The 25,325-nt window shown below is 42.1% G+C and overlaps 1 protein-coding gene across 1 annotated transcript in view; it reads left to right on the top strand.

Moving 5' to 3' along the window:
- Marf1 (meiosis regulator and mRNA stability factor 1-like protein) overlaps nt 1-25,325 on the top strand; it is a 514,957-nt gene that overhangs the window by 326,066 nt on the left and 163,566 nt on the right. Inside the window, exons 14-16 of the mRNA XM_080267004.1 lie at nt 10,949-11,182; nt 11,482-11,685; nt 24,558-24,696. Of these exons, the coding sequence (XP_080123130.1) occupies nt 10,949-11,182; nt 11,482-11,685; nt 24,558-24,696 (577 nt within the window). The remainder of the gene's footprint in view (nt 1-10,948; nt 11,183-11,481; nt 11,686-24,557; nt 24,697-25,325) is intronic.

Here is a 25,325-nt window from a genome sequence, read left to right as displayed (position 1 = left end):
GCTGTACATTAATGAGACTTGGGCATTAAAGGAACAGGATATTTGTCCATTCAGATGCACAGAACTTATGATTATTAGATGGGTGCATAGTGCATCCTGGAATGACAGGCATGAGAGGGATGGGATTATAAGTGATGAGTTGAGACGAAGGATGGGATTTGAGTGTATTAGTGTTGTCAGAGGAAGGGGTAGATTGAGAAGGTTTGGACATGTGGAGAAGGTGGAGAGTGACAGCTGGGTGCAGAGGGTGCAGTGCAAACATTGAGGGTAGGAGTTCAAGAGTTTCTTTGAAAATGACTTGGGATGAGGTCATAGTGTGGCCTTCTTAACCCCTTAACCGCGGGGCGTCACTTTTGTGACGCTTGGGAGCAAGGGATCATACCGCGGGGCGTCACTTTTGTGATTCTGTGTTATTTTGAATTCGCCCGGTCTTTCAAGTGGTGGCTTGTATCATATATCAGTACTGCCAATGTCCAACACTAGTCAGCACTGCTAATCTCATCTGTACTCCCATTCATTGTTGACAATTTAGCCATTTCTCCCTGTTCTTGACTCCCCTCCCTACCTCCCCTCCATTACCCTCTCCTCTCGCCTGCCTGGCCGTGCTACGCTAAGTAAATCTTCCCTGGAATTTTCCACTGATTTCATTCATTGAAATAAACCCTATGCCCTATTCTTATACAAATAATATATACAAAAAAGAAATAAGGTAAGTGAGAGTGCCATACACCTGGAATTGGCTAATTATAACCTGACAACACCTCACGTGCACTCGTTTGCTAATTTTCGCTGTTTATTTCCCCTTGAAATATGCCTTATAATCTATTCTCGTAATAAAAATATATATAAGAAAGGAAAGGAGAAGCCTAAGTGATATTTACATTCACCTGGAACTACCTAATTATTGCAGGCCACCACACTGTATTCTGCGCTAAGTAAATCCTCCCTTGAATTTTCCACTGATTTCATCCATTGAAATAAGCCCTATGCCCTATTCTTATACCAAATAATATATACAAAAAAGAAATAAGGTAAGTGATAGTGCCATACACCTGGCATTGGCTAATTATCACCTGACAACACCTCACATGCACTCGTTCGCTAATTTTCGCTGTTTATTTCCCCTTGAAATATGCTGTATAATCTATTCTCGTAATAAAAATATATACAAGGAGGGAAGGGAAAAGCCTAAGTGATATTTACATTCACCTGGTACTGCCTAATTTATTATGTATTGTCTAGATTTCCTGCCAATCATTTCATAGATATATATTAGCAGCTGTCACAAGGCTGACGTTGGCAGTATTGCATTCCCCCTAGAGGCAGGCCACCAGTATCAGTTTACTGTCGTCTCTCAAGGTGAAAGTACGTCGGATTCGCGCCTGTCAAATTCCGCTGTTTTTTAGCTCCATGCAAAGGGCCTTGTGACCTCTACCCTCTACTAAACCTTGTGTGGAAAGAGGTAAAGGGCTGACAGATGATAGCGAGTGACTACGATCTTTCTGGTGAGTAAAACAGGGCAAGTAGAAATGTAAATAATGTGTAAACAGCAAGTGAAAGCAATGAATGTAAATATAAGTGAACAGTGGACAAAAGTTTTATAAGTTACTGCAAGTGACGGTGCCTAACACAGTGTAAATAAAATAGAAATGTAAATAATGTAATTAAAATAGAGAATGTAAATAGAAATGTAAATGAGTAGTACAGTAGAACCTCTTTGGTCCAGACCCCTTTAATCCAGATTTCTGTTAATTCGGACAAAATTTAAAATAATAAGCTCCAAAAATATGTTGAAAGTACAGTAATTCTAAAGTCATTTTCAGTATCGACGCGGAAAGCGATTATCATTCGTTTAGTCTCGGATCATGCTAGGTCGCAACATGGGCGCCTGTTTAAACACAAACTAGCATTCGTTCCATCAACTAGTTCACCAACCATTTATATTTTTACGCTGTATTTCAAAAGTTAATCCTCCTTACCATGCCCCTTAATGCAAGTGTAGCTTCTGCAATGAATAAAAGTGTTAAATGGAGGAGTTTGCTTACACAAAATTGGGTCAGAATATTCTGCAGTGTTTAATGATTACTGTAGGTTATTTTTTGTACTTAAATGTGCTTTACTTGTACATCAAACATTAGCTTCTTGCCCATATGGGTGTTATCAATATGCCAAAGATGACAATGTATTTTTTGCCTACATAAGTTTTATTTTTATTCCAAATATTACAGTTAATTAATGTATTTTTTTGCCTACATGGGCCTTAGTCACTTACTACAATTTAAAATGTAGGCTAGTTTCTTGTCATGGCCTTACCTGTAAATTATGCAATACAAAACTATCGTACATGATTAGTTTGGTTATTTTAGTATCCTTTCATCTTTTGCAGTTACGCAGGGTTGACATATGCCACATATGTTAATAATTAACAAACATACCATATGTAGATAGTTTTTGGTATGAACTGGAGATTACCCTGATGGTCCGGACAATCTGCTAATTCGGACAACCCTTCCCCCCATATAGTCCGAATGAGAGAGGTTCTACTGTATTATAAGAATACGAGTATATATACTAGGAGTAATGAAAGTGAAAGTTTCACTCTAGCATGTACGAATACTATGAGTTATGAGAGTGAAGGTGAAAGTGACATTCACTCTCAACGCTAGTATACAGGACGAGAAAGTGAATGCTATATTTTACTGAAAGAGAAATTGAATGCCTACAGTGACAATAAACTACTATTACTGAAGGAAACTAATGGATAAAGACTGTAGATGTATATAAATGTTATATAGTAATAGAAATATAAAGTGCGAGGAGTTTTATGAATAATAAATGACAGAACACCAGTGGCGAACGATGTCAAGTGGGAAGGTCATACGCGCTTGTAATTTTCATTGCTTTCACAGTGTTTTATTTTTTTTGGAGTATGGATTCCAAACTATTTGAGAATCATAGAATAGTGTTTCTAGTGATAGTATCAGGCTGTGGTAATCATATTACGAGTTGTCGGGAAGTGTAAAGTGGAGACTTCGTTACCTAACTTCAGAGGTCTCCACAAGTCTTATGGTACTCGATGAAGGCTCGACAAACAACGCAGGTGAAAGCTGAAGGTATGTGCCATATGCATATTTAATTTTAATATTCTAGGACTAGTAACTGATTTTTGGCAAATATTTTTAGAGAGGCTGTCGGAGTGCGAATATGCCCACGGGAGTCGCAAGTCAAAGCAAAACAAGCCCGCAATTTAGGGGTTAAGGGACTGGATAGAGAGGCTGCTAGAGATCAAGCAAGTGTGTAGAGCTGGCATTAAGTGACCAAGGGAGATGCATGCAAGTATGTTGGAGTCTTTATAACTTAATGATCACCGCTTCTTGTGACTGGGAAAAAATGATGGAATGATCATTTACAACATTGGGTGGTAAACTTATAACCAACCAACACATGTTCCTTATGTGACAACAAGTGGCTTGGCAGAGAGTTAGTACCCCTCCACAAAACTAAAATTGTGAACAAGAAGCCTCGGACCAGGACTGACCAGCAGGTGACGACTAAGGATCGAACAAAGGACATGGTACGGATTGTGACATGGATTGTAAGGGGTGCAAATGATGAGGTGAAGGAGGGAGAGATTCTTCAGGTGCTTGAGGGTGCTAAAGTGGATGTATGTGGATTAACTGAAACTAAATGGAGAGGTGAGAGTGTGAGAGAATGGTAGTATGGATGGGATATGTGCGGGAGTGCATGAGAATGAGAGGGCAAAAGGAGGAGTGTGTATTGTTGTGGGCAAGAGATGGAAGGAGACTATAAGAGTATGGATCAATTGGCTCAGGGATTGTCTGGGTAAGATTGAAAGTTGGACTACAAATGTAAGCGATTGTGTGTGTGTATGCGCCAATGCAATATTGTGCCAACTGAGTGAAAGAAGTGTTCTGGGCAAGTGTGGAAGCGTGCATTGAAAATTTGAAAGGAATGAGAGAGTGTTTTTGATTGGAGACATGAATGGAAAAGTAGGGAATGTGAAGGTGGATGGAGTAGTTGAGTGGGGTGTACCTCTAGAGGTGGATGAGAATGGCAGTGCTCTAGTGGACGTTTGTGCTGGGAGGGGTTGGTGATAGTCAAGACCCTCTTCAGACACAAAATGATCCACAGGTATACGTGGAGACTGATGAGAAGGGTGGGTAGTGAACTGAATGAACGGAAGGCAATGATTGATTATGTGTGTGTGGATGATAAGATGAGAAGGTGTGTAATGGTTGCAAGAGCATGTAAAGGCTGGGGGAGTGGACTTTCTGATCACCACTTGGTGGTGGTGAGAATCAAGGTTCAAATGAAATGGAGGAATAGAAGAAGGGAAGGACAGGAGGAAGTAGTCCATACAAGGAGGGTGGAAAGGTTACAAGAGGATTGAAAAAAGGCAGAATATAAGAGGGAAGTGGAGGAGCGATTGGGTAAATATGGATTGGAGCAGATGGGGGACGTGGAAGGTATGTGCAAGATATTCACAGAAGAAATCTGTGCAGCATGTGAGGTGGTGTGTGGGGTGAAGAGAAGATGAAATGGGGTGCAAGGAACAGCATGGTGGAATGAAGAGGTGAGACAGGCTGTGGCATATATTGAAGAAAGCATATAGCGAGTGGATGAGAAACGGGTGTGGAAGAAGTTGAGAGACAGAAGAGAGAGTTAATGTAGAGAGGAAGAGAGAGGTGAAAATATCAGTAAGAAGAGAGTGGATGAGGAAATTGAAAGGAATTTGAGTGTAAAGTGGAGGAAATGTAAGATGATGTTCTCAAAAGAGGTAAAGTTACTCAGGGGCGATTGACATGCTACAGGAGAGAGATGGTTGGGTGGATTGTAGAGGTTAATACATCTACAGGGAAAGTAATTGTGGCAGGTTTATACATGCCACCCAGATCAGTCACTTGGGAAAGAGACAAATATGAGTTTAAGAACATTGCTACATAGAACGGAGGAGAAATTTGAAAGATTTATGTTAACTGGAGATTTCAGTACAAATATAAATTGGAACACTCGATGTAAAAAGCCATGAAAGTTTTTGGGACCGAAAGCTCCTGGATCTTGTTCAGAAGTTTTTCGTAACACAACATGTAAAAGAAAGCACCAGAAAAGTGGACTTGATGTATCGTCAGTACTAGATCTTGTATTTACTAGGAAAGAAAATGATATTGACAGTATAATTATATCACCCTCCATTCAGCAAAAGCGACCATGCAGTACAGTGCTAAAATACAACTTCAGGATTGCATATGACATACAGTAGTTAACAGTAATGAAAGTTACAAAAAGAGCCTAAACTACAAAAAGGGCAACTATCATGACCTACAGAAATATTTCTTAGGAATAGATTGGGAAAAAAATCTTAGAGGACAAGATTTAAATGTTGTACTGTATATAGAAAATTCTGTGAACTTTATTAAATAGGAGTCCAAAATCACTTCCCTCAGCACAAAGGAACAGAAATGAAAATAAAGAAATGGTTTAATAAAGAATTAAAAAATCAAAAGAAAAAAAGGGATGATGTGGAATAGATACTGACGACACAATAGTGAGAGGGCATATAGCAACTATAAACAGGCTAGAAACGGTTATGCAAGAATAAGGAGAGAAGCCCAAAGACAGTTTGAGGAAGACATCATAAATAAAAGTAGTGAGCAACCAAGGCAGTTTTTCAGCTACATTTGAAGCAAAACCAAAGTAAAAAATAAAATACAATCCATTACAGATGAGGGGATCACCTGTACACAAGAGAAGGATATTTGTGAAGCACTAAATAAGAATTTCCAATCAATTATTACAGAAGAATATAATTTTGAGAGGAATGATATGGAACATGCATGCCCACACATATTACCAGATATACAAATATCAGAAAAAGAAATACAGGAGGAGTTAAGTAAATTAGTCTAAGGACAAGCAAATTGTCCTGATGGAAATTCATGTTGGGTGCTACATGAATGTGCAAAGGAGTTAAGTAGACCATTATCTTTAATATTCAAGGAGTCCATGTGTCAAGGTAAACTACCTGATATTTGGAAGAAAGCAAACATTGTTCCCTTATTCACGAAAGGGAATAGACAAAATCCACTCAACTACCGACCAGTATCACTAACCAGTGTTGTAAGATACTGGAAAAGCTGATGAGAAAAGTTTGGGTAAACCATCTAGAACACCACAATATGTTAATGGAAAGACAGTTTGGTTTTAGAAAGAGAAAATCATGTGTTACTAATTTATTAAGCTACTATGACAGAGTTACAGAAACATTACAGAAAAGAGAAGGGTGGGTGAACAGTATCTGTCTAGATTTCAAGAAATCATTCAACAGAGTACCGCACCAAAGACTTTTATGGAAACTATATCATCAAGGAGGAATCCGAGGCAAACTGTATTGTTGGATGCAAGAATTTCTCAGAGAAAGGGAAATGAGAACAGTACTAAGGGGAAATTACTCATCATGGAAGGAAGTGACTAGCGGAGTTCCACAGGACTCACCAGTTATGTTTTTAGTGCATATAAATGACAGATAGTAACTTTGGAAATGAAAGCTATCTAAATATGTTTGCTGATGATGCAAAAAGACAAAGGACAATTACTGATGTTGACTCTTGTAAGGAGTTACAAGAAGAATTAAATAAACTTCATGAATGGAGTAATACATGGCAAATGGAATTCATTGTGGACAAGTGTCATGCAATCAAATTTTAAGAAGTGGAAAAAGACCAGATTGGGATCATAGGGTAGGAAGTAAAACCCTACACGTATCAAAAAGAACGACCTGGGTGTAATTATCAGTAACAGACAATCTCTGGCTGACCACATCAGTGAGAAGGTACAGAACATGTATACACTGGTTGCAAGCATGAGAATAGCATTCACATATATAAATGAAGACATGCCGAGAAAGACGGTAAGACCTCACTATAACGGACTAATTGGGGCCCAAGCCATTCCGCAAAATGCGAAATTCCGATAGAAGCGACATCCGGACTTCCCCCTGTTAACCCGGACTTTTTCTGATATATCTGACATTAGTCCGGATCACACAAATGGTTTTTAAACTGTTTTGACTATTATTGCCGTACTGTACTGTGTTATAACTTCACTACATTAACCAAATAGTATAATTTATATAATAATACTGTACTGTACATTGATAAACATGTCTTTTATTTACCTTATTGTGGTGAACATAGTTGAAATGGTCAGGCAGCCCGGACTACTACTGGCTTTATTGGACTTTTTCTGATATATAGGAATTTAGTCTGGTAGCTCCTCAAGTCTGATAAAAGCGAATTCTGGTCTACTGCAGTCCGTTATATCAAGGTTTTACTGTAATAACATCATTCATCAGACCATCCCTGGTGTATGCATCAATAGTCTGTAATCCTCATATCAAGAAACAGCTTGATGTAGTGCTGCCTACTTCTTCCTTAGCCTTTATCATTCTTTTTCTGTGCCTGCCCTCCTCTCTTCCTATTTCTCCCATCTTTCCTGTCACTTCTTATTGCTTTTTTTTCCATTACAGGTGGCTTTACATTGAGTGACAAGCCAAATGGTTTCCTGTAAGCCAAGAAACCATTTACAACACTGGGTGGTAACCATATAACCAAACCATTCGTGCTCCCTACGTGTCAACAAGTGGGTTGGTGGAGGGTTAGTGCCCCTCCCTGTAAAACAAATAACTCGTAGTCAAATGGCCACCCCTTACGGGATAATGGCGTCTGGCAGTAGGTAGATAGATACATACATTAGATTGAAAATGTTCAGAGGGCAGCTACAAGATAGGTACCAAGCTTAAGGAATCTAAGCTACGAAGGAAGATTAGAAAAACTGAATCTGCCAACACTACAGGAGAGAAGGAGAAGAGGAGGCATCTGTCTGTCTGTTTATTACCAGACGCCTTAATCCCATAAGGGGTAGCCAGAAACAAATCACCTCCATGTTGCCCTGTCCCCTGCCATTTCATTGCCCTGCTCCCAGCTCACACCCCTCTCTCTCGTAAACCTCTGCACTACATCCCTCCAGCTTATCCTTGGTCTCCCCGTGCCTCTCCCCCTCCCTCCACCTCACTGACATACACTCTCCTCTTCAGTCTCTCGCTCTCCATCCTCTCCGCATGTCCAAACCTCCTCAGTGTGTTTCTCCCGACGCTTCCTGTCACATCCATATCCACACCACAATGCCCCTTCACTTATTATTGTGCTGTATAAATGCTTATCAGGGAAGGAGAAAATAGACATAAATGAATATATAACCTATGGAAAAGCATCAGTGAGAGGACACTGCAAAAAACAGCTTAAAAAGAGAGGCGATAAATAAGTTAGGAAATTTAGTTTCCCAAATAGAGCAATTGATCAGTGGAATGCACTGCCAAATGAATAGTGTATGCCAAAACTATTCACAGATTTAAGGATATGTAAGATAAAAATGGTTTAATACACTGGACAGTACGAGCTTGACTCATTGCTGTAAAGAGACAGTTAGGTAAAAATGCACACACACACACACACACACACACACACACACACACACACACACACACACACACACACACACACACACACACACACACACACACACACACACACACACATATTCTCCGGCTCAGTGGTAATGCTCTCGCTTAGTATCTGCTAAGACGGGTGTTCGTGCCTTGCTTGGGATGCAAAAAGTTTCACTGACAAAGCGGGTGGGTACTGTCCCCCTCGAGCATGGGGATGGGTGTGTGCATGTATGAAGGTCAAGGCTTTGCCCCTAGATCGGACTATATGAGCTCTCAGCTTTCTTCTGGGACGGTAAAAGCTGATGATCACAACCATCACGTGATCCTGACTGAACTGGTGAATTACACACAAACACACACACAGCAAAAACATATGTTACTCCCTATTTTTTGTAACTGTTATTTTGTTGGAAAAAAAGTAAGGGTATTGCTAATCACTCAGTCAATATCTAATGGTCCAGATTTTATTGTGCATGATCATTTGGCATGGAATCTGACTGATTCTGGAAGTATGTCACATTTTATTCTTGCATCAACATCTTGGTGAGGTATTCTGAAAATTGAGGTATTGCTTTATGTATGACCAAGCATTTTCAGCTCTTGGCTCTTCCCTGGTTTCTACGTACCCTGAATATTGTTATCATTTAAACACTAAAGCACTTTTTTGGACCTGTGACCTGGTGCACCATCCTGCATAAAGATGATGCAACCATGAATATCATCAGCTACATGCAAATACTGTTCTAACACCTGCAAATACTGGTCACTGTTCAGTGTAACAATCTGTGGGAGGAAATACAAGCTACTTCTTCCCGTAGTAGGGTGGTGGCTCAATTGGTAGAGAGTTGGCCTGCAGTCCTAACGGACCCGGGTTCAAATCCCGCTGGTGCAGGGAACAGTTTAAGGATTTGAATTTCATGAAATCAGACTTTACTGATCTACCAGAAGACCCGCCGACATGTTGTAAAAATACCCCCGCTAATACCAATACACCAGTCCTGTATGAGACAGCCCTAGCATGTATTCAGTATGGAAGGTGGGTGTTAGCACCGAAGTGGTGACATGTAGAGGTGTGCGGTACGTAGGAGGACTACTGGGCCTTGAAAGCAGGCTGTGAAGTCTATGCCCAGAGTCGGTAAAAAAAAAAAAAAAAAAAAAAAAAAAAAAAAAAAAAAAAGAGCCGCGGCCCATAAAATGATTTGGGTGTTTCATGGTTTTCCTGTTGGGCAGATGGTCATACCTGCTAACTCCTAGGATGCTGTCCCCTAGCTCCATTCACTTTAGCTTATTGAAATGAGCTCTCATTACACCACATGACATTCCCAGTTACCCACTGCTCTGGTGTCCAAGGGTGACATTTGTGGGCAGATTCAAGTTAAGTCTGCACATTTCATCTGACATCATGGCAACAGGACTTTTGTGTGTGTGTGTGTGTGTGTGTGTGTGTGTGTGTGTGTGTGTGTGTGTGTGTGTGTGTGTGATACACTTTCAGGCTATCAGAGTGGTGTCTTTGTAACTCTTCTGCTGTCTTGCTAGGGGTCTTGAGTACATCTCATCTCAGAAGAGTATCTGTGTCCTTAGAAGTCTTGTGTGGTCAACCAGTACGTGCATTTAATGGCAGGAATTGAACAGCTGGCAGGCCACTTAATGAAACCATCAGTCTTGAGTGTTAGTTAACAGTCTGCCACTTTCTTTAACAGGGAATTTTTCTAAATATAAAGTGAGGATTCTGACCTTTTTGTCATGTGACATGCTCTATCCAAGCATCTTGAGCAAGGACAGAAAAAACTAGAGGGTCCACCAAAAATGCTTTAGAAACCAAGTGGACAGGACTGAGAACAATGCACATGCACCCTCCTGTGATAGGCACACCATGAGCTCTTACAGCCTGTGGCATATAGAATGGCAGAATGTGACAGTGGATCTAGGAGGCTCACCAAGTACAGTCAGACATCAATTGGTGAATTTCAGAAGAGGGAAATACAAAAAATTATTTAAAACTCTGGCCCTGTCTCAGAAGAATGTTTGTGTGTGTGTGTGTGTGCGCGCGCGCAGGTGTACATTTGACCCTTTGGCCATTATTGCCCTGGAATATATTCCAGTACAGGTATTCAGCATAAAATCTGAAAGATTGTGAATTGTAATAGTTCCAATGCTTCAATCCATGAAATTATTGTACTTGAGATTTTGAGTCAGTGCATGTTTAAAAATACTCAGAGTTATTTTAGCAATAATACATGATTTTTTTTCATTTTTTATGAACTACTGCTGCCCATTATTAAAAGTTCTTACAGCAATGTGATTGTTTGTAAAGCTAAAATAATTGAACTTGAAATGACTGTGAAGAAGCAATTTAACAGTAGTCAACAAGCAGTACACTCACTCTGAGTCAAGCCATAGCATTGGTGATGGATCATCCTACAGGTGTTTGATGATGAGGATGATGGCGAGAAACAGCTGCAGTTAGTGGAGCGTGAACGTGTGCGTGTGCTGGGGGAGCAGGTAGCGGCAGTGGTGAGAGGGGCCCCACGCCAGGCTATCAAGATCTCTGCCCTCACTCAAGTTTTCACGCGTTACTATGGCTACTCGCTCAGGCCATCCCATTATGGTTCTGATTCGCTTGACCAGCTCATTTCCAAACTTAGGAACCATGTCAAGGTGCATTGCTTTGTTGAGGTAGCTGACACATACTGTACTGTAGGGTTGTAGTGGTTGCAGTAGTACTGTATAAGTAATGCTGATACCTGTAGCATTAGATTTTTTTCTGGTATAGGAGTTAGCTGGTATCAACTACAGGAGTAATTTTTTGTAGTAAGTCAACTGTAATGAAAGTTAATAATGACATGAAAGCTTTGCTATAACTAATCTGGTGATTGGCATCATGGACATGCGTAAGAGGTTGTTGTGAGCGTTTCAATCATTTTTTGAAAATAGAGAGTTCGGTATTCTGGCTTCAGCTGGTGGAAACTGGAGGGGAGCCACTAGTGACACTGGTGGACCGAGGGTATGTCCATGAGGTGATGGTGCGAGCCCGCCGTGTACTGTGGGATACTCCGTCTTGCTCTGCACCACTTGACACATTCATTCAAGCCTATACTCACACCTTCAACAGTCCTCCAAACATCGAAGTCATCAGAAAGGATCTGGAGGATGTCATGGTGGTAAGTCAGGCACTGATTTCAGCTTTACTAGGTCACTATGCTGGGAAGACACTATAGTTGATAAACTACTTACTGGTTAGTCATGGTGGAAGGTGGTGGTGACCATCATCCACTCACTTGTGTTAGTGCTGGATATTCCTTCTTTGCCTTTTTGTGTGTGTGTGTGTGTGTGTGTGTGTGTGTGTGTATTTACCTAATTGTGATATACAGGAAATGAGCTACACTCGTGGGATCCCGTCTCTGTTTCTCAACAAGCGAAATTTAGCTTTAAAACTCGTTTAAGTTTTTAGACTGGACGATCTCTTTGTCCAGGCTATTCCACAGGTCTCTACATCTATAAGGAAAACTATATTTCATGATATCCTTCAAGCAGCTTGGTTGCTTCAGTTTCATTCCATGACCTCTTGTTACTCTTTTATCCCATAAAACAGATCATCTTTGTCAATTTTATCTACTCCCACCATGGTCCTGAACACTGCAATCATGTCGCCTCTCTTTGTCCTTTCTTCTAAGGAAGGCAAATCCAGCTTTTCCAGTGTCTCTCTGTACGACATCTACCAGACTGGGGACCATTTTGGTTGCCGGTCTTTGTATTCTCTCAGTCTTGTTTATTTCTTTCTTTTTGTGTGGGGACCACACTACTGCTGCATATTCTAACCTGGGGCGAATCATGGCCACTATCAATTTTTTCGTCATCTCCTCATCCATATAATGAAAAGCTACTCTTATATTAGTCAGGAGTTTATACGTCTCTCTAACTGCCTTGTTAATGTGTTTTTCAGGTGACAAACTGTCCTGGACCAGCACTGCCAAATCTTTCTCTTCTCTCGGTTTTGTGATTGATTCAATACCCATCAGATAATTCAATGATGGCCTCTTGGTTCCTATACCTATTTCCAATATTTTACATTTCTTTGCATTGAATTTCATTTCCCACATCCGGCTCCAATCGTGTATCCTATCCAGATCCTCCTGCAGCATTTTACAATTCTCCTCAACCTCTGCATTCCTCAAGATCTTTGCATCATCAGTAAACAGACTTGCATAACTGTTCACTCCATGTACCATATCTTTTACATAAATCAGGAACATTGCTGGCACCAACACCGAGCCTTGTGGGACTCCACTTGTTACTTCCCTCCATCCAGACATCCTGTCCTTTATTACTGTCCTCATTTGCCTGTTTCTCAAAAAGTCTCTCATCCATTCCAGGAGGTTCCCCTTCAGTCCTCCTATATGCTCTAGTTTCCACATTAGTCTCTTATGAGGTACCTTGTCTAAGGCCTTCTCCAAATCTAAATACACACAATGCACCCGACCATCTCTCTCTTGTAGCACGTCAATCGCTCCTGAGTAAAAACTCAGAAACACATGACCTTCCGCTTCTGAATCCAAACTGACTATCAGCCAAAATATTCGTCTCATCCAGATATTATATCCATCTATCTTCCAGAATTCTTTTACACAATTTTGCGACCATGCTGGTTAGGGACACTGGTTCAGGGGTTTTTCTTTGTTTCCTCCCTTATAAATTGGTGTGTGTGTGTGTGTGTGTTCTTACCTAATTGTATCTTTACAGGAATGAGTCAAGCTCGTAATGTCCTGTGTCTTAAACCATTTTCACCATATATCTCCTTAAATTTATGAATTGTTTTGGCACACACTATTTCATTCGGTAGTGCATTGCACTGATCAGTTGCCCTATTTGAGAAACTAAATTTCCTCTACGTCGTTATCGCCTCTTTTTATGCAGTTTTTTGCAGTGTCCACTTGCTGATGCTTTGTCATTGGTTATATATTCATTTACCGTATTCACTTTACTATCTTGACGCCCACTATCCAGACTCCCCACTACCTGGACATTTTGGGCCCGGGACTTCGTAACACCAAAATTGCCCCCCCAATTTTTTTTTTTTTTTTTTTTAATCCAAATTTTTCCCCTTCCCGTAAATATGAACTTGGTGCGTGGCGCAGACCAGCTGTGTTTTGCCACGTAGTTCTGCCGATGTCCAGCAGGGCAACGCTGCCTCCTCCTCATTTCCCGCCCATCCATCATCGTGAGTGCACACTTATCACCATGGTCGCCCACATGCTCGCTTTTGTGGTGGTGCTCTACCTGCTGCAGGCTCTGCTGTTCCTCTCCTGCCTCTTCTTCGTGTGTGTGATGATGGCCCTGCCGCCCGAGAAGAGGAAACGAGTGGTTCTGACTCTGGGAAAGAAGAGGGAGATATTGGACAAGGCGGACGCGAGATGGTTGACGTCATGCATCCTCCTTGAATTTAGCCTTGCCCGCTCTACATTGATATCAAGAGATCCCGGGGACAAGCTTACCCAGTGCACGACTGACTTCACATCGAAGACCAAACGCAACGTGGAGAGAAAGGTTATGTTCACTCCCCAATGTGCAGAAATAGACTGCTTCACACTGATTTGGTATCATCAGCAATGTGCTGCTGGTGTGCTGGTGCGTGGTAAGGAGCTGAAGGCTGTTGCTGAGTTGTTCGCAAGGTTTATGACACCCCAAACTTCAAAGCATCTGAGGGTTGGCTCTTCACTTTCGAGTTACAGCATGGCCTTACCAACCGTAAGGCCTGTGGCAAAGCTTTGGACGCCAATGAGGAGGGAGAAGAGGAGTTTTGGCAGAAGATGAAGGGCTTGATCGACAGGAAGGGCCTCACTCTCGGTCAAGTCTACATCGCTGATGAAACTGATCTATTCTATCGCTCGATGCCAGATAACATTCTAGCTGAGGGGATGGAGACACGTGTACCTGGCCACAAGCTTTGCAAACAATGGGTATCTGCTTTGTGTTGTGCCAATACTGACAGCATGCACTGGCTCAAGCCCGTTACTGTTGGCGTGCAAAGCAGGCTCGGTGTCTTCATGCCATGATAGATGTCCTTCCTGTTGTTTTTACAATTCTTTGAAGGCTCGGTTCACAGGCAAGATCTTCAAAGACTGGTTTCACTAGCATTTCGTCAAAGAGGTCATCCATTACCAGACGAACACACTGGGAATCCTGCACTACTAGGTAAAGGCCCTCCTTCTGGACAGTGCACCTGCGCATCCATCCGGCAAGGAGTTGGTGGCTAAGAATGGCTACATTAGGTGCATGTTTTTGCTACCTAATTCGACTTCTCTCATCCAACCAATGGACCAAGGAGTGATCGTGGCAACGAAGAGGCTGTACCATTGGAAGTTCTGGGACGAGGTGATGGTTGTTCTTGAGGAAGAGGATGAGCGCAGGGAGGGACTGGACTTGCGAGGCCAGCAGACTTTGGAAAACCTTCATCACTACATCATCATGTCTGCCATGTACAACTGGGCCAGTGCATGGAGGGAAGTCTATGTCAAGACTCTGGAAAATGGTTGGTTTCGTCGTCTTCTTGGAGCCAGTGTGTTGTATGATTTTCTAGGTTTTGATATGGATGACTTCCATGCACATCTTCGTGTGGCTGGCGACGATGTTGCTGTGAATGAAGTATGTGAGTGGTTGGATGATGACGAGGGTGATCCTGGGTATCAGATCATATCTGTTATCGAGATCGCATCTTTGGTTGCCGGTATAAGTACCCTCCTTGAAGATTCCAACGAGGACAGCGACGATGATGCGGACTCTTCTCATCGTGCCACTACTCCAGCCATCCCTAAGCTGAGCGCACTCCAGGAGCACATTGAATTCGTTCTCAACAACCTGGAACACCCGGACTGCGACGGGGAGATGGGGCCCTTGGGACTTGTGGAGGAAGTGCACGTTTTCAGGCAGCTCATCGTCAATTGCCAGAATTGTCAATCAACCGTTGACAGTTTTTTCAGGCCCCTTTACCCCCGCCGTGCCCTGCCCTGGCTCCACACCGCTGCCTCCCCAAGACAAGCCTTCCACCTCTGAGCCACAGCCCAGCACATCAGGCATGGTGGAGTCGCCTCTGCACATGAGTTTGCGCCTGTCTTCAGAGTCGTCTGCAGTGAGTAGTCCATCACCACATCCCAGTGACGTGCCCTTCGGCCACCTGCAACACCTACTCTCAGACTTTGACAGTGAATAAACAGCAAAAACTTGTCGCTAAACCACATGGGAATTTAGTGTTGTGCAGTGTAAAGAACAGTGTGCAGTGTTAAGAAATTAGAGTGCAAAGACTTAAGTGCAGAGTGCAACACTGGTTACAGGGAAGTACAATAGAGTTCAAGTGAGAAAAGAATGCGCAATGTTAAGAAATTAGAAATAAGATTGCAAATGATTAAGTGCAGAGTCCAACAGTAGTGAGAAGCAAGTACAGTAAAGTGCAAGTGAAAAAAAAAAGCACCGTGTTAAGAAATTAGAATTTAGAGTGCAAATGACTTTAAGTGCAGTGCAACTATGGATTACTTTAGGTGTTTCAGGTGCACCTTTTTAATGTCAGAGTCTGAGAGGAGGTGGGTTATTCATCAAGATGGCCAGGGACTTTTTGTAAGTACCCAGCATAATGTTATATAGTGTGCTGTATTTTCCATACCTCTAAAACCTTATGCTCTGGCTCCTTTGCATTTATTTCACTCTTTTATGTCCCTTATTTGTGTGAATAGGCCCTTAAGTGTTATGCATGTCTGGTAGGGAGTTATGTAGGTGGTTTTCTGAGTTAGGCTGGGTTAGGGTCCATAAGTACTAGTCCAGTAGGCAGGGGCCCACTATCCAGATGGGCCCACTTTCCAGACATGCCTTTGGCTCTATTATTTCAGATAATGGGGAGATTACTGTATATATATATATATATATATATATATATATATATATACACACACAGTAAAACCTCACTATAAAGGACTAATTGGGGCCAAAACCATTCCAAAAAATGCAAAATTCCGATAAAAGCGACATCCAGACTTCCCACTGCTAATCTGGACTTTTTCCGATATATCAGACATTAGTCTGGATCGCATGAATGGTTTTTAAACTGTTTTGACTGCCATTGCAGTACTGTACTGTGTTATAACTTCACTACATTAAGCAAATGGTATAATATATATAATCTCTATCTATCTATCTATCTATAGCCCGACGCCCTAATCCCGCAAAGGGTGGCCGCAGACAAAACGCCTCCAAGTCGCTCTGTCACCCACCATTTGACTACCCTCCCCCCAACTCACCCCCCCCTCCCTCATATACCTCTCAACTCCATCTCTCCACCTCATCCTCGGTCTACCTCTCCCTCTCCCTCCCTCCACCTCACCTACATACACCCTCTTAGTGTCTTTCATTCTCCATTCTCTTCACATGTCCAAACCGCCTCAAGTGTATTTCTCCTAATCTTCTCAACCACATCCACATCTACCCCACAGCGTTCCTTCACTTCTTCATTCGTTAACCTGTCCCTCTACGTCACTCCACATGCTCCTCTCAAGTAACTCATTTCCACTGCTCTCACTCTTGACTTGTTCCCCTCTTGCAAGGTCCATGCCTCGCTTCCATAAGTGAGGGTAGGGATCACAATACTATCATGCAGTGACTTCTTAACTTCCATACTCACCTCCCTATTTCTCATCACTGCATTCAGTGTACCAACAACTTTCCTTCCCTGCTGTACCCTTTCACGCACTTCATCCCCCAAAGTTCCATCCTTACTCATCACACTACCTAAGTACTTGAATGCACTTACATTCTCCATATCCTCACCATCCAACCTCACTGCACACTCTGTGACTTCATTCCTCTCAAATGCCATAACTTTACTTTTGTTTACATTAACTTTCAGTTTCCTCCTACTACACACTGTCCCAAATTCATTCACCAAACCTTGCAACTCCCATTCATCTTCACTCAACAGTACTGTATCATCAGCAAACAGCAACACCAGAAGCTTCCAAATCTCACCGTCATTCATTAGAGCCACCCCCACATCCACTGCCCTACCTTGCACCTCCTTTACAACCCCATCCATGTATATATTAAACAGCCATGGAGACATCACACAACCCTGTTTCAGTCCCACATTGAGATCAAAGAACTCACTCAGCTCACCATCCACTCGCATCGTAGCCCTAGCTTCCTCGTACACACTCTTCACAGCACTCAGCAATTTCCCCTCCACTCCATATATTCTTAATACCTTCCACATACCTTGCCTATCTATTCTGTCATAAGCTTTCTCCAAGTCCATGAAGGCAGCATACACTTTCCTTCCCTTCTTTAGATACTTCTCCACTAAACATCTTAGAACAAATATCTGATCTACACACCCTTTTCCCTTCCGAAATCCCCCTTGTTCTTCTCCAACTAGCTCCTCTGTCATATGCCTAACCCTATCAATGAGTATTCTACCATATATTTTACCAGTCACACTAAGAAGGCAGATACCCCTATGGTTACCACATACTTCTCTCTCCCCTTTTCCATTGTATAAGTGTATGTAGCCTATACACTGTATATGGCTAGTGAGGGAGTGATCGCCCTCTACCTACACAGATCAAAAGCCCTCGGGAGCAGGGGGGTGGTTGCTTTCTCAGGCAGAGGAACTCCTTGAGAGTGAAATGGCTGGGAAGCATGCCGGCACGTGACTGGCTACAGCATAGCTGGGTCTTTCGGGTGTGGGCAATCAGGCAAGTTAGCTGCCTACTGCGACTGCAACACAATGGCGAGGTGTTCAGGAAGTTAGCCAAAGAAACCTTGATGGACTCTGAAAGAACAATAATGGCCCCCAGTCCCGTGCAGCCCTTAAATGGGCAGGGGGTGCTAAGAATCTCACGGTTGCCTCAGTTACAATCTAATTCCTTTGTTAATGCAAAAAATACAATTAAAATTGGTAACTGGAATGTGAGAACGCTAAATCATGACGGTAAAATCGATGAGTTAGTGAAGGTTTTTCAAACTTACGGACTTGATATTTGTGCTCTGACAGAAACTAGATTAACTGGAGTCGATAAGTTGGATTTGGAGGATGGTATACGTTTATTGATATCTGGCCGACAGGATGGAATGCATTATCAGGGAGTAGGATTGTTGCTGGGTTGTAAGGCAAATAAGGCTTTATGTGAGTGGGATCCTATAGATGAGCGATTGTTATACGCACGGTTTAAATCAAATTTTGGCAACATCAGTCTGTTTGTGTGTTATGCACCTACTAATGATGCACTCGATGAAAGGAAAGACACATTTTATGAAAAGTTGCAAGAAGGAGTAGGAAGGGTACTTAGACAAGATGTTTTGATCTGCGTTGGAGACTTTAATGCAGTAATGGGCTATTCAAATGAGGGATTTGAGGCATGTATGGGTAAGATGGGAGTTGGTAGTAGGATGAGTGAAAACGGAGTGAGGTTTGGAAGCTTCTGTCTAGCAAATGATTTAGTCATCGGGGGCACATTCTTTCAGCATTGCAATATACACAAGACAACTTGGGTGTCGCCGTGTGGAAAATATAAAAATCAGATTGATCACGTCGCTATCAGTAGGAGGCATAGAAGTTCTCTGCTAGATGTTCATGTTAAACGGGGAGCGGATATTGATAGTGACCATCAACTCAGCATTGCAAAAATAAGGTTTAAACTTAAAAATCAGAAGAAGGAAAAATCTGGTGTTGGTAGATACGATATTGTTAAGCTTAGAAGGGAAGGAGAAGAAAAGGAGGAATTCAGATTAGAATGCAGAAATAGGTTTTTGGTGTTGGAAACGTTGGAAGAGGGGGAGAGAAGTGTAGATGAGATGTGGGAGGATGTGAACAAAGTTTTGCATGAGACTGCTGAATGTACGATTGGAAGGAGACATAGATTCAGGAGAAAGAAATGGATGTCAGAGGAAACATGGGATATGATAAAAAAGAGAGGTGAGGCTAAATTGAGGAGTGAGATGCAATGCGTTGATGAACGAGAGATTGAATTAGCAAGAGCTGCGTACTGGAGTTTGAATTCAGAAGTAAGAAGGTTAGCTAGGAGAGATAAAAGAAGATGTGTGGATGAAAAGGTTGCAGAGACTGAAATCTTAATAAACAAAAATGATGGACAGAGTCAAAGAATAGCATATGAATCGATTAGAGAACTGAGTGGTAATGCAGGTAAACGCAAGGAAATACCAGTTAGAGACAGGGAAGGAAATTTATTGACCAAAGATGGAGATATTAAAAATAGATGGAAAGAGCATTTTGAGACAGTTCTTAATAGACCAATACCACCAGAAGAGGATATACCGTCTGCTCAGGAAGATTTAAATATAGAAACAGGAGAGTTGAGGCTTGCAGAAGTGGAGAAAGCAATAAAACAGTTAAAGAATAATAAGGCACCAGGGGAGGATGGTTTATTTCCGGAAATGTTTAAAGTGGAGGGGGATAGATTAATAATGATCTTGACCAAGCTATTCAATAAGATATGGGTGACGGGGTTACTACCATCAGTTTGGAAGAATGGTGTAATTGTTAAAGTTCCGAAGAAGGGAGACCTGAGTGAATGTGGTAATTGGAGGAGAATCTCTTTGTCATCGATAGCTTTGAAAGTTTTCAGTAGAGTGTTGTTAAATAGGTTGGAGCCTGTGGTTGGGGGTATTCTGAGGGATGAACAGGCTGGTTTTAGAAAGGGACGTGGTTGCAATGATCAGATCTTTATAGTTAGGCATTTGATGCAGCAAGTTAATGAAATGAGAGTACCGTTAAGTCTTTGTTTTGTTGATTTTGAAAAGGCTTTTGATAGTGTTTCGAGAGAGACTATGGGGAAGATCATGAGACATTATGGAATACCAGAGGAGTTTGTGAGGGTCATTATGAACATGCATGAGGACACATTTTGTAAAGTGATGGTTGATGGTTGTCTGAGTGATTCATTTGAAGTCAAGTCCGGAGTAATTCAAGGTGGTGTTCTATCGCCTTTACTATTTATATTGGTCATTGATTACATTATGAAACGCGTTGGAACAGAAACCGGTGCAGGTATACTTTGGGGAGAGAACAGGAAACTTTTGGATTTAGATTATGCAGATGATATAGTTTTGATTTGTGATGGGCCAGAAGAGATGCAGAGAGTGTTGGACTGTTTGGTGAGTGAAGGTCGCAAGGTGGGTTTGGTTATTAATTGTGGAAAAACTGAAATAATCAATATGAATATGGAAAATGCGCAGGAATGTGTAATTGGAGGTATGGTTGTAAAGCAAGTTGATAGGTTTAAATATTTAGGTACTTATTTAGCCAAGGATGGTTCTTTGAACTTTGAATTCGAGGAAAGGTTAAAGAAGGCTAATCAGGCAATGGGAATGCTTAAAAATATTTGGAATAATAACAATTTTTCTGTGCATACAAAAATCAAACTTTATAAGGTAATGGTTGGGAGTATCTTAATTTATGGACACAAGTCTTGGTACAGCACAGTGACTATGGAAAATAAATTCTTGGTGTTTGAAAACAAAGCACTTAGAAGAATATTAGGAGTTAAGTGGTGGGAAAGGATACCAAATAGTAGAATTAGAGAAATAACGGGATTGCAGCTGGTCAATGAATATGTTAGGTTTTCACGATGGAAGTGGCTAGGACATGTGTATAGGAGACAGGGAATAGTACGAGGTACGCCAGGGTGGGTGGCACTTGGTAGGAGAGGTAGAGGAAGGCCAAAAGAGACGTGGGTGAGGACAATGATACGGGAAGTTGGAGATGAGTGTTGGGGAGATCTTGAGGAGTTAGCACAAGATAGGATGTGGTGGTGTGAGTTCATCGAGGCCCTATGCATCCCCGAGGGTGCCACAGGAAATGATTGATTGATTGATTGATTGATAAAGGAACAATTATACTTGATTTCCAGTCCTCTGGAACCCTTCCCTCTTCCCAAGCTATTCTACACAATTTCCCTATCCACTCCACAACAATCTCACCCCCATACCTAAGCATTTCACCACACACTCCATCAATTCCTGGGGCCTTTCCCAACTTAATCTTCTTCATCGCATCCACTACTTCCGCCCTACTGATCTCTTCCTCCCTCCTCTCATCTCTTCTTCTCCCAGCCATTCCCCAACCACTTATACTCGCATTGCTCTCACTCTTTACATTCAACAAATCCTTAAAGTGCTCCTTCCGTCTCCTTAATTTCTCTCTCTTCTCCACCAACAATCTGTTATTCCTATCTTTCACTCCCCTACTGTTTCCCCTTTCGCACTGCCTTACTTTCTTTACCTCCTTCCAAAACAATTTCTTACTCTCCCTCCATTTCACACTCAGATTCCTCCCAAACTCTTCATCCACTTTCTTCTTACTCCCCTTCACCAGTCTCTTAACTAATAATACTATATCATACACTGATAAACATGTCCTTTATTTCCCTGATCACGGTGGACATAGCTGAAGTGGTCAGGCAGTCCGGGCTGCTTCTGGCTTTATTGGTCTTTTTCTGATACATAGGGCATTTAGTCTGGTAGCTCCTTGAGTCCGATAAAAGTGAATTCCGGTCTATTGAAGTCTGTTATTTCGAGGTTTTACTGTATATATATCTGTTGCCACCCCCGTAAGGTGTGTCCACAAACAAATCACCTCCATGTCACCCTGTCCTCTGCCATTTCACTGCCCTGCTCCCAGCTCACACACCCCTCTCTCATATGCCTCTCCACGCCATCCCTTCATCTCATCCTTGGCCTCCCCCTCCTTCTCCCCCTTCCACCTCACTCACATACACTCTCCTCATATGTCTCTCTACATGGCCAGACTACCTCAGTGTGTTTCTCCTAACACTTCCTATCACAGCCGCATCCACACCACAACGTTCCCTCACACCCTCATTTGTCAGTCTGTCATGTGACTCCACAGGCTTCTTTCAAATAACTAATTTCCACTGCTCTCATTCTTGACTTCTGTCCCTCCAACAAGGTCCAAGCTTCACTTCCATGTGTTAGAGTTGGTATGACAATACTGTCATGTAGTAACTTTTTCACTTCCATGCCCACTTCCCAGAGTCTTATCACTGTTTTCAAGGAACCAGCAGCCTGTCTTCCTTGTTCTACCCTTTCAAGCACTTCACCCTCTAAACTTCCATCCTTACTCATCACACTACCCAAGTACTTAAACACATCACATTTTCCATTTCCTCCTCATCCAACCTCACTGTATATTCATTGACTTCACTTCTCTTGAAGACCTTAAGTATACTCTTCCATACATTCACCTTTAGATTCCATTTCTTACACACACTCCCGGACTCATCCACCAAGCCTTGCAGCTCCCTTTTGTCATCACTCAACAACACAGTATCATCTGTAAACAACAGTACAGTGAATTTCCAAACACTGCCCTCTCTCATTAGGGCCACTCCAACATCCACCGCCCTACCTTGCATCTCTTTTATAACCCCATCCATATACAGACTGAACAACCTTGGAGACATGACACATCCCTGTTTCAATCCAACCTTCAAGTAGAAAAATTCAATACGTTCACCAACCACACGCATTGCAGCTTTAGCACCATCATACATACTCTTCACAGCATTCAGCAACTTCCCATCTGCTCCATATATCCTTAATACTTTCCACAATCCTTGTCTATCCACCCTATCAAATGCTTTCTCCAAATCCATGAAGGCTGCATACAACTTCCTTCCCTTCTCAAGAAGCTTTTCCACTAAAGATCTAAGAATGAATATCTGATGTACAGAACCTTTTCCATTTCTAAAACCTCCCTGTTCTTCTCCAACTAATTCCTCTGTTATTTCGCTGACCCTCTCAATAGGTATCCTACCATATACTTTCCCTATTACACTATGAAGGCGAATGCCTCTGTGATTACCATACACTTCTTTTTCCCCCTTTCCTTTGTACAAGGGAATAATTATGCCTGACTTCCAATACTCTGGGACTGTACCTCCCTCCCAGGCCAATCAGCACATCTTCCTCATCCATTGTACTACTATCTCTCCTCCATGGTTCAGCATTTCACCACATACTCCATCATTTCTTGGGGCTTTCCCATTTTGACTTTTTTCATTGCTTCCACAACTTCCATCCTACTGATTTCTTCCTCTGTATATATACTATATATCATCATCATCATCATCATCAACTGTTTGAGTATCCACTGCAGCACCAGCCTATCCTGACCAAAGTGGGGATGATACAGTCTATGTATCTCTACCAAGTGGCTTAGGCTGTCTGGTAGAGATTGTATGTCGGGTGAGAAGTGCCTGTAAGTGTGATTGTAGTGTTGGAGTGGCATTGGATGTGTGTGTTGTCAGTGAACCAAGTGTAATTGGCCTGTGCAAGCCGACTGGGTGCAAGCACACCTTATGGTATGCGACACAGGCTCAATCACAGCACCCCTTATGTCCGCCCAAGCAGTATGTGGCCAGGTGAACACTCCCAAAGTTTAATGCCCTGGCGGGGCACAAACCCTGGTTCTTCCATGTACGAGAATGCACACACTACCACAGAGGCTTCATTATATATACTGTATATTTAAAGATGATGCAGGATTGGCTGGATATTATTAAACATTAGCAGATACTCTTTTGGATGATTTAGGGCTTTATAGGGGTTATATCCCCCATAGAAGGGTGTTGGGGGTTGGGGTGGGTAGTATAGCATCATCCAAAAAATGCATTATCTAACAAGGACTCAGATGAAATATAACAGGTAAATGAGAGATAGCTATAATCACGGGGTTTGGGGGAATATAACCTCTGAATTTTGGGAGTGTAATGCACGCATTAATTGCAGTGCTTGTGATCCCACAATTTTTTTTATTGCACAGTTCTGCACATTTGAGTTACAAATATGTTTATTAATATGTGAAGATATACAGTAGACCCTTAAATGTTCTGAACTACAGTTGCCTAGTCATAAACCCTTGCACCTTGAGAGAGGATGATGTGGGACTGGATGCTGGCAGTTACACAGCTCATTTACCAAGATAACTGAAAACGTTGTTCTGCATAATGTTCAGGTCGAGGGTGAAGGTTCGAGTGCGAAGATCAGCCTAGTGCCACTGCAGGTGTTTGCCAGAGACCTGCTGACTCTGCTGCATGAGGCTGGTGGACGCATGCTACTTCCCAACATCGACCAGGCCTACCTTGACAGATTTGGTAATTTTGGCATTATTATTACTGTGATGAATGATTCTTCTTCTTCTTGATTATTATTATTATTATTGTTTATTAATATTATTATTATAGGTGGGGGTGGTCACCATCCACTCACTCGATGTAATGCAGCTCTCGGGTGTCTGCCCTTTCCTCTCCATCCTTCTTTCCTTCCATTCTCTTCTGTCTTTCTTTCCTTCATTCTTTCCTTGTCCTTCTGCCTACGGGTGACTTTACACTTCCTCTTCTGTCTTTCTTTCCTTCATTCTTTCCACTTCCTTCAGCCTGTGGATGACTCTACACTGAGTGACAAGTCAGATGGTTTCCTGTGCACCAGGAAACCATTTACTACGCTGGGTGGTAACCATATAACCAAATTGTGGCACCTGGTGGTTTAGTGGGTAATTATTGCGCTCCAATCGGATTGAGCTGGTGAAGGTTTATATCCAAGGGATGGTTGGGGTTGATTGCTCATGTAATGCCACTCAGGGATGAGTGAGGCTGGTCACTCTCATCTTTAATGTTGGGACCAACTGCCTAGCCCCGGACTCCTACGCTCCTCATGGGGCAATGTAGGATTGGATTATGGATGGATTGATTATTATCAGTTATTATTATTTATTATTATTATT

This window comes from Coenobita brevimanus, chromosome 23 (assembly GCF_032717465.1).
Source record: "Coenobita brevimanus isolate Jiangsu-jjx chromosome 23, ASM3271746v2, whole genome shotgun sequence".
Lineage (NCBI taxonomy): Eukaryota > Metazoa > Arthropoda > Malacostraca > Decapoda > Coenobitidae > Coenobita > Coenobita brevimanus.
Note: the sequence above shows the minus strand (reverse complement) of the source record. Positions and strands in the feature narration are given on the sequence as shown.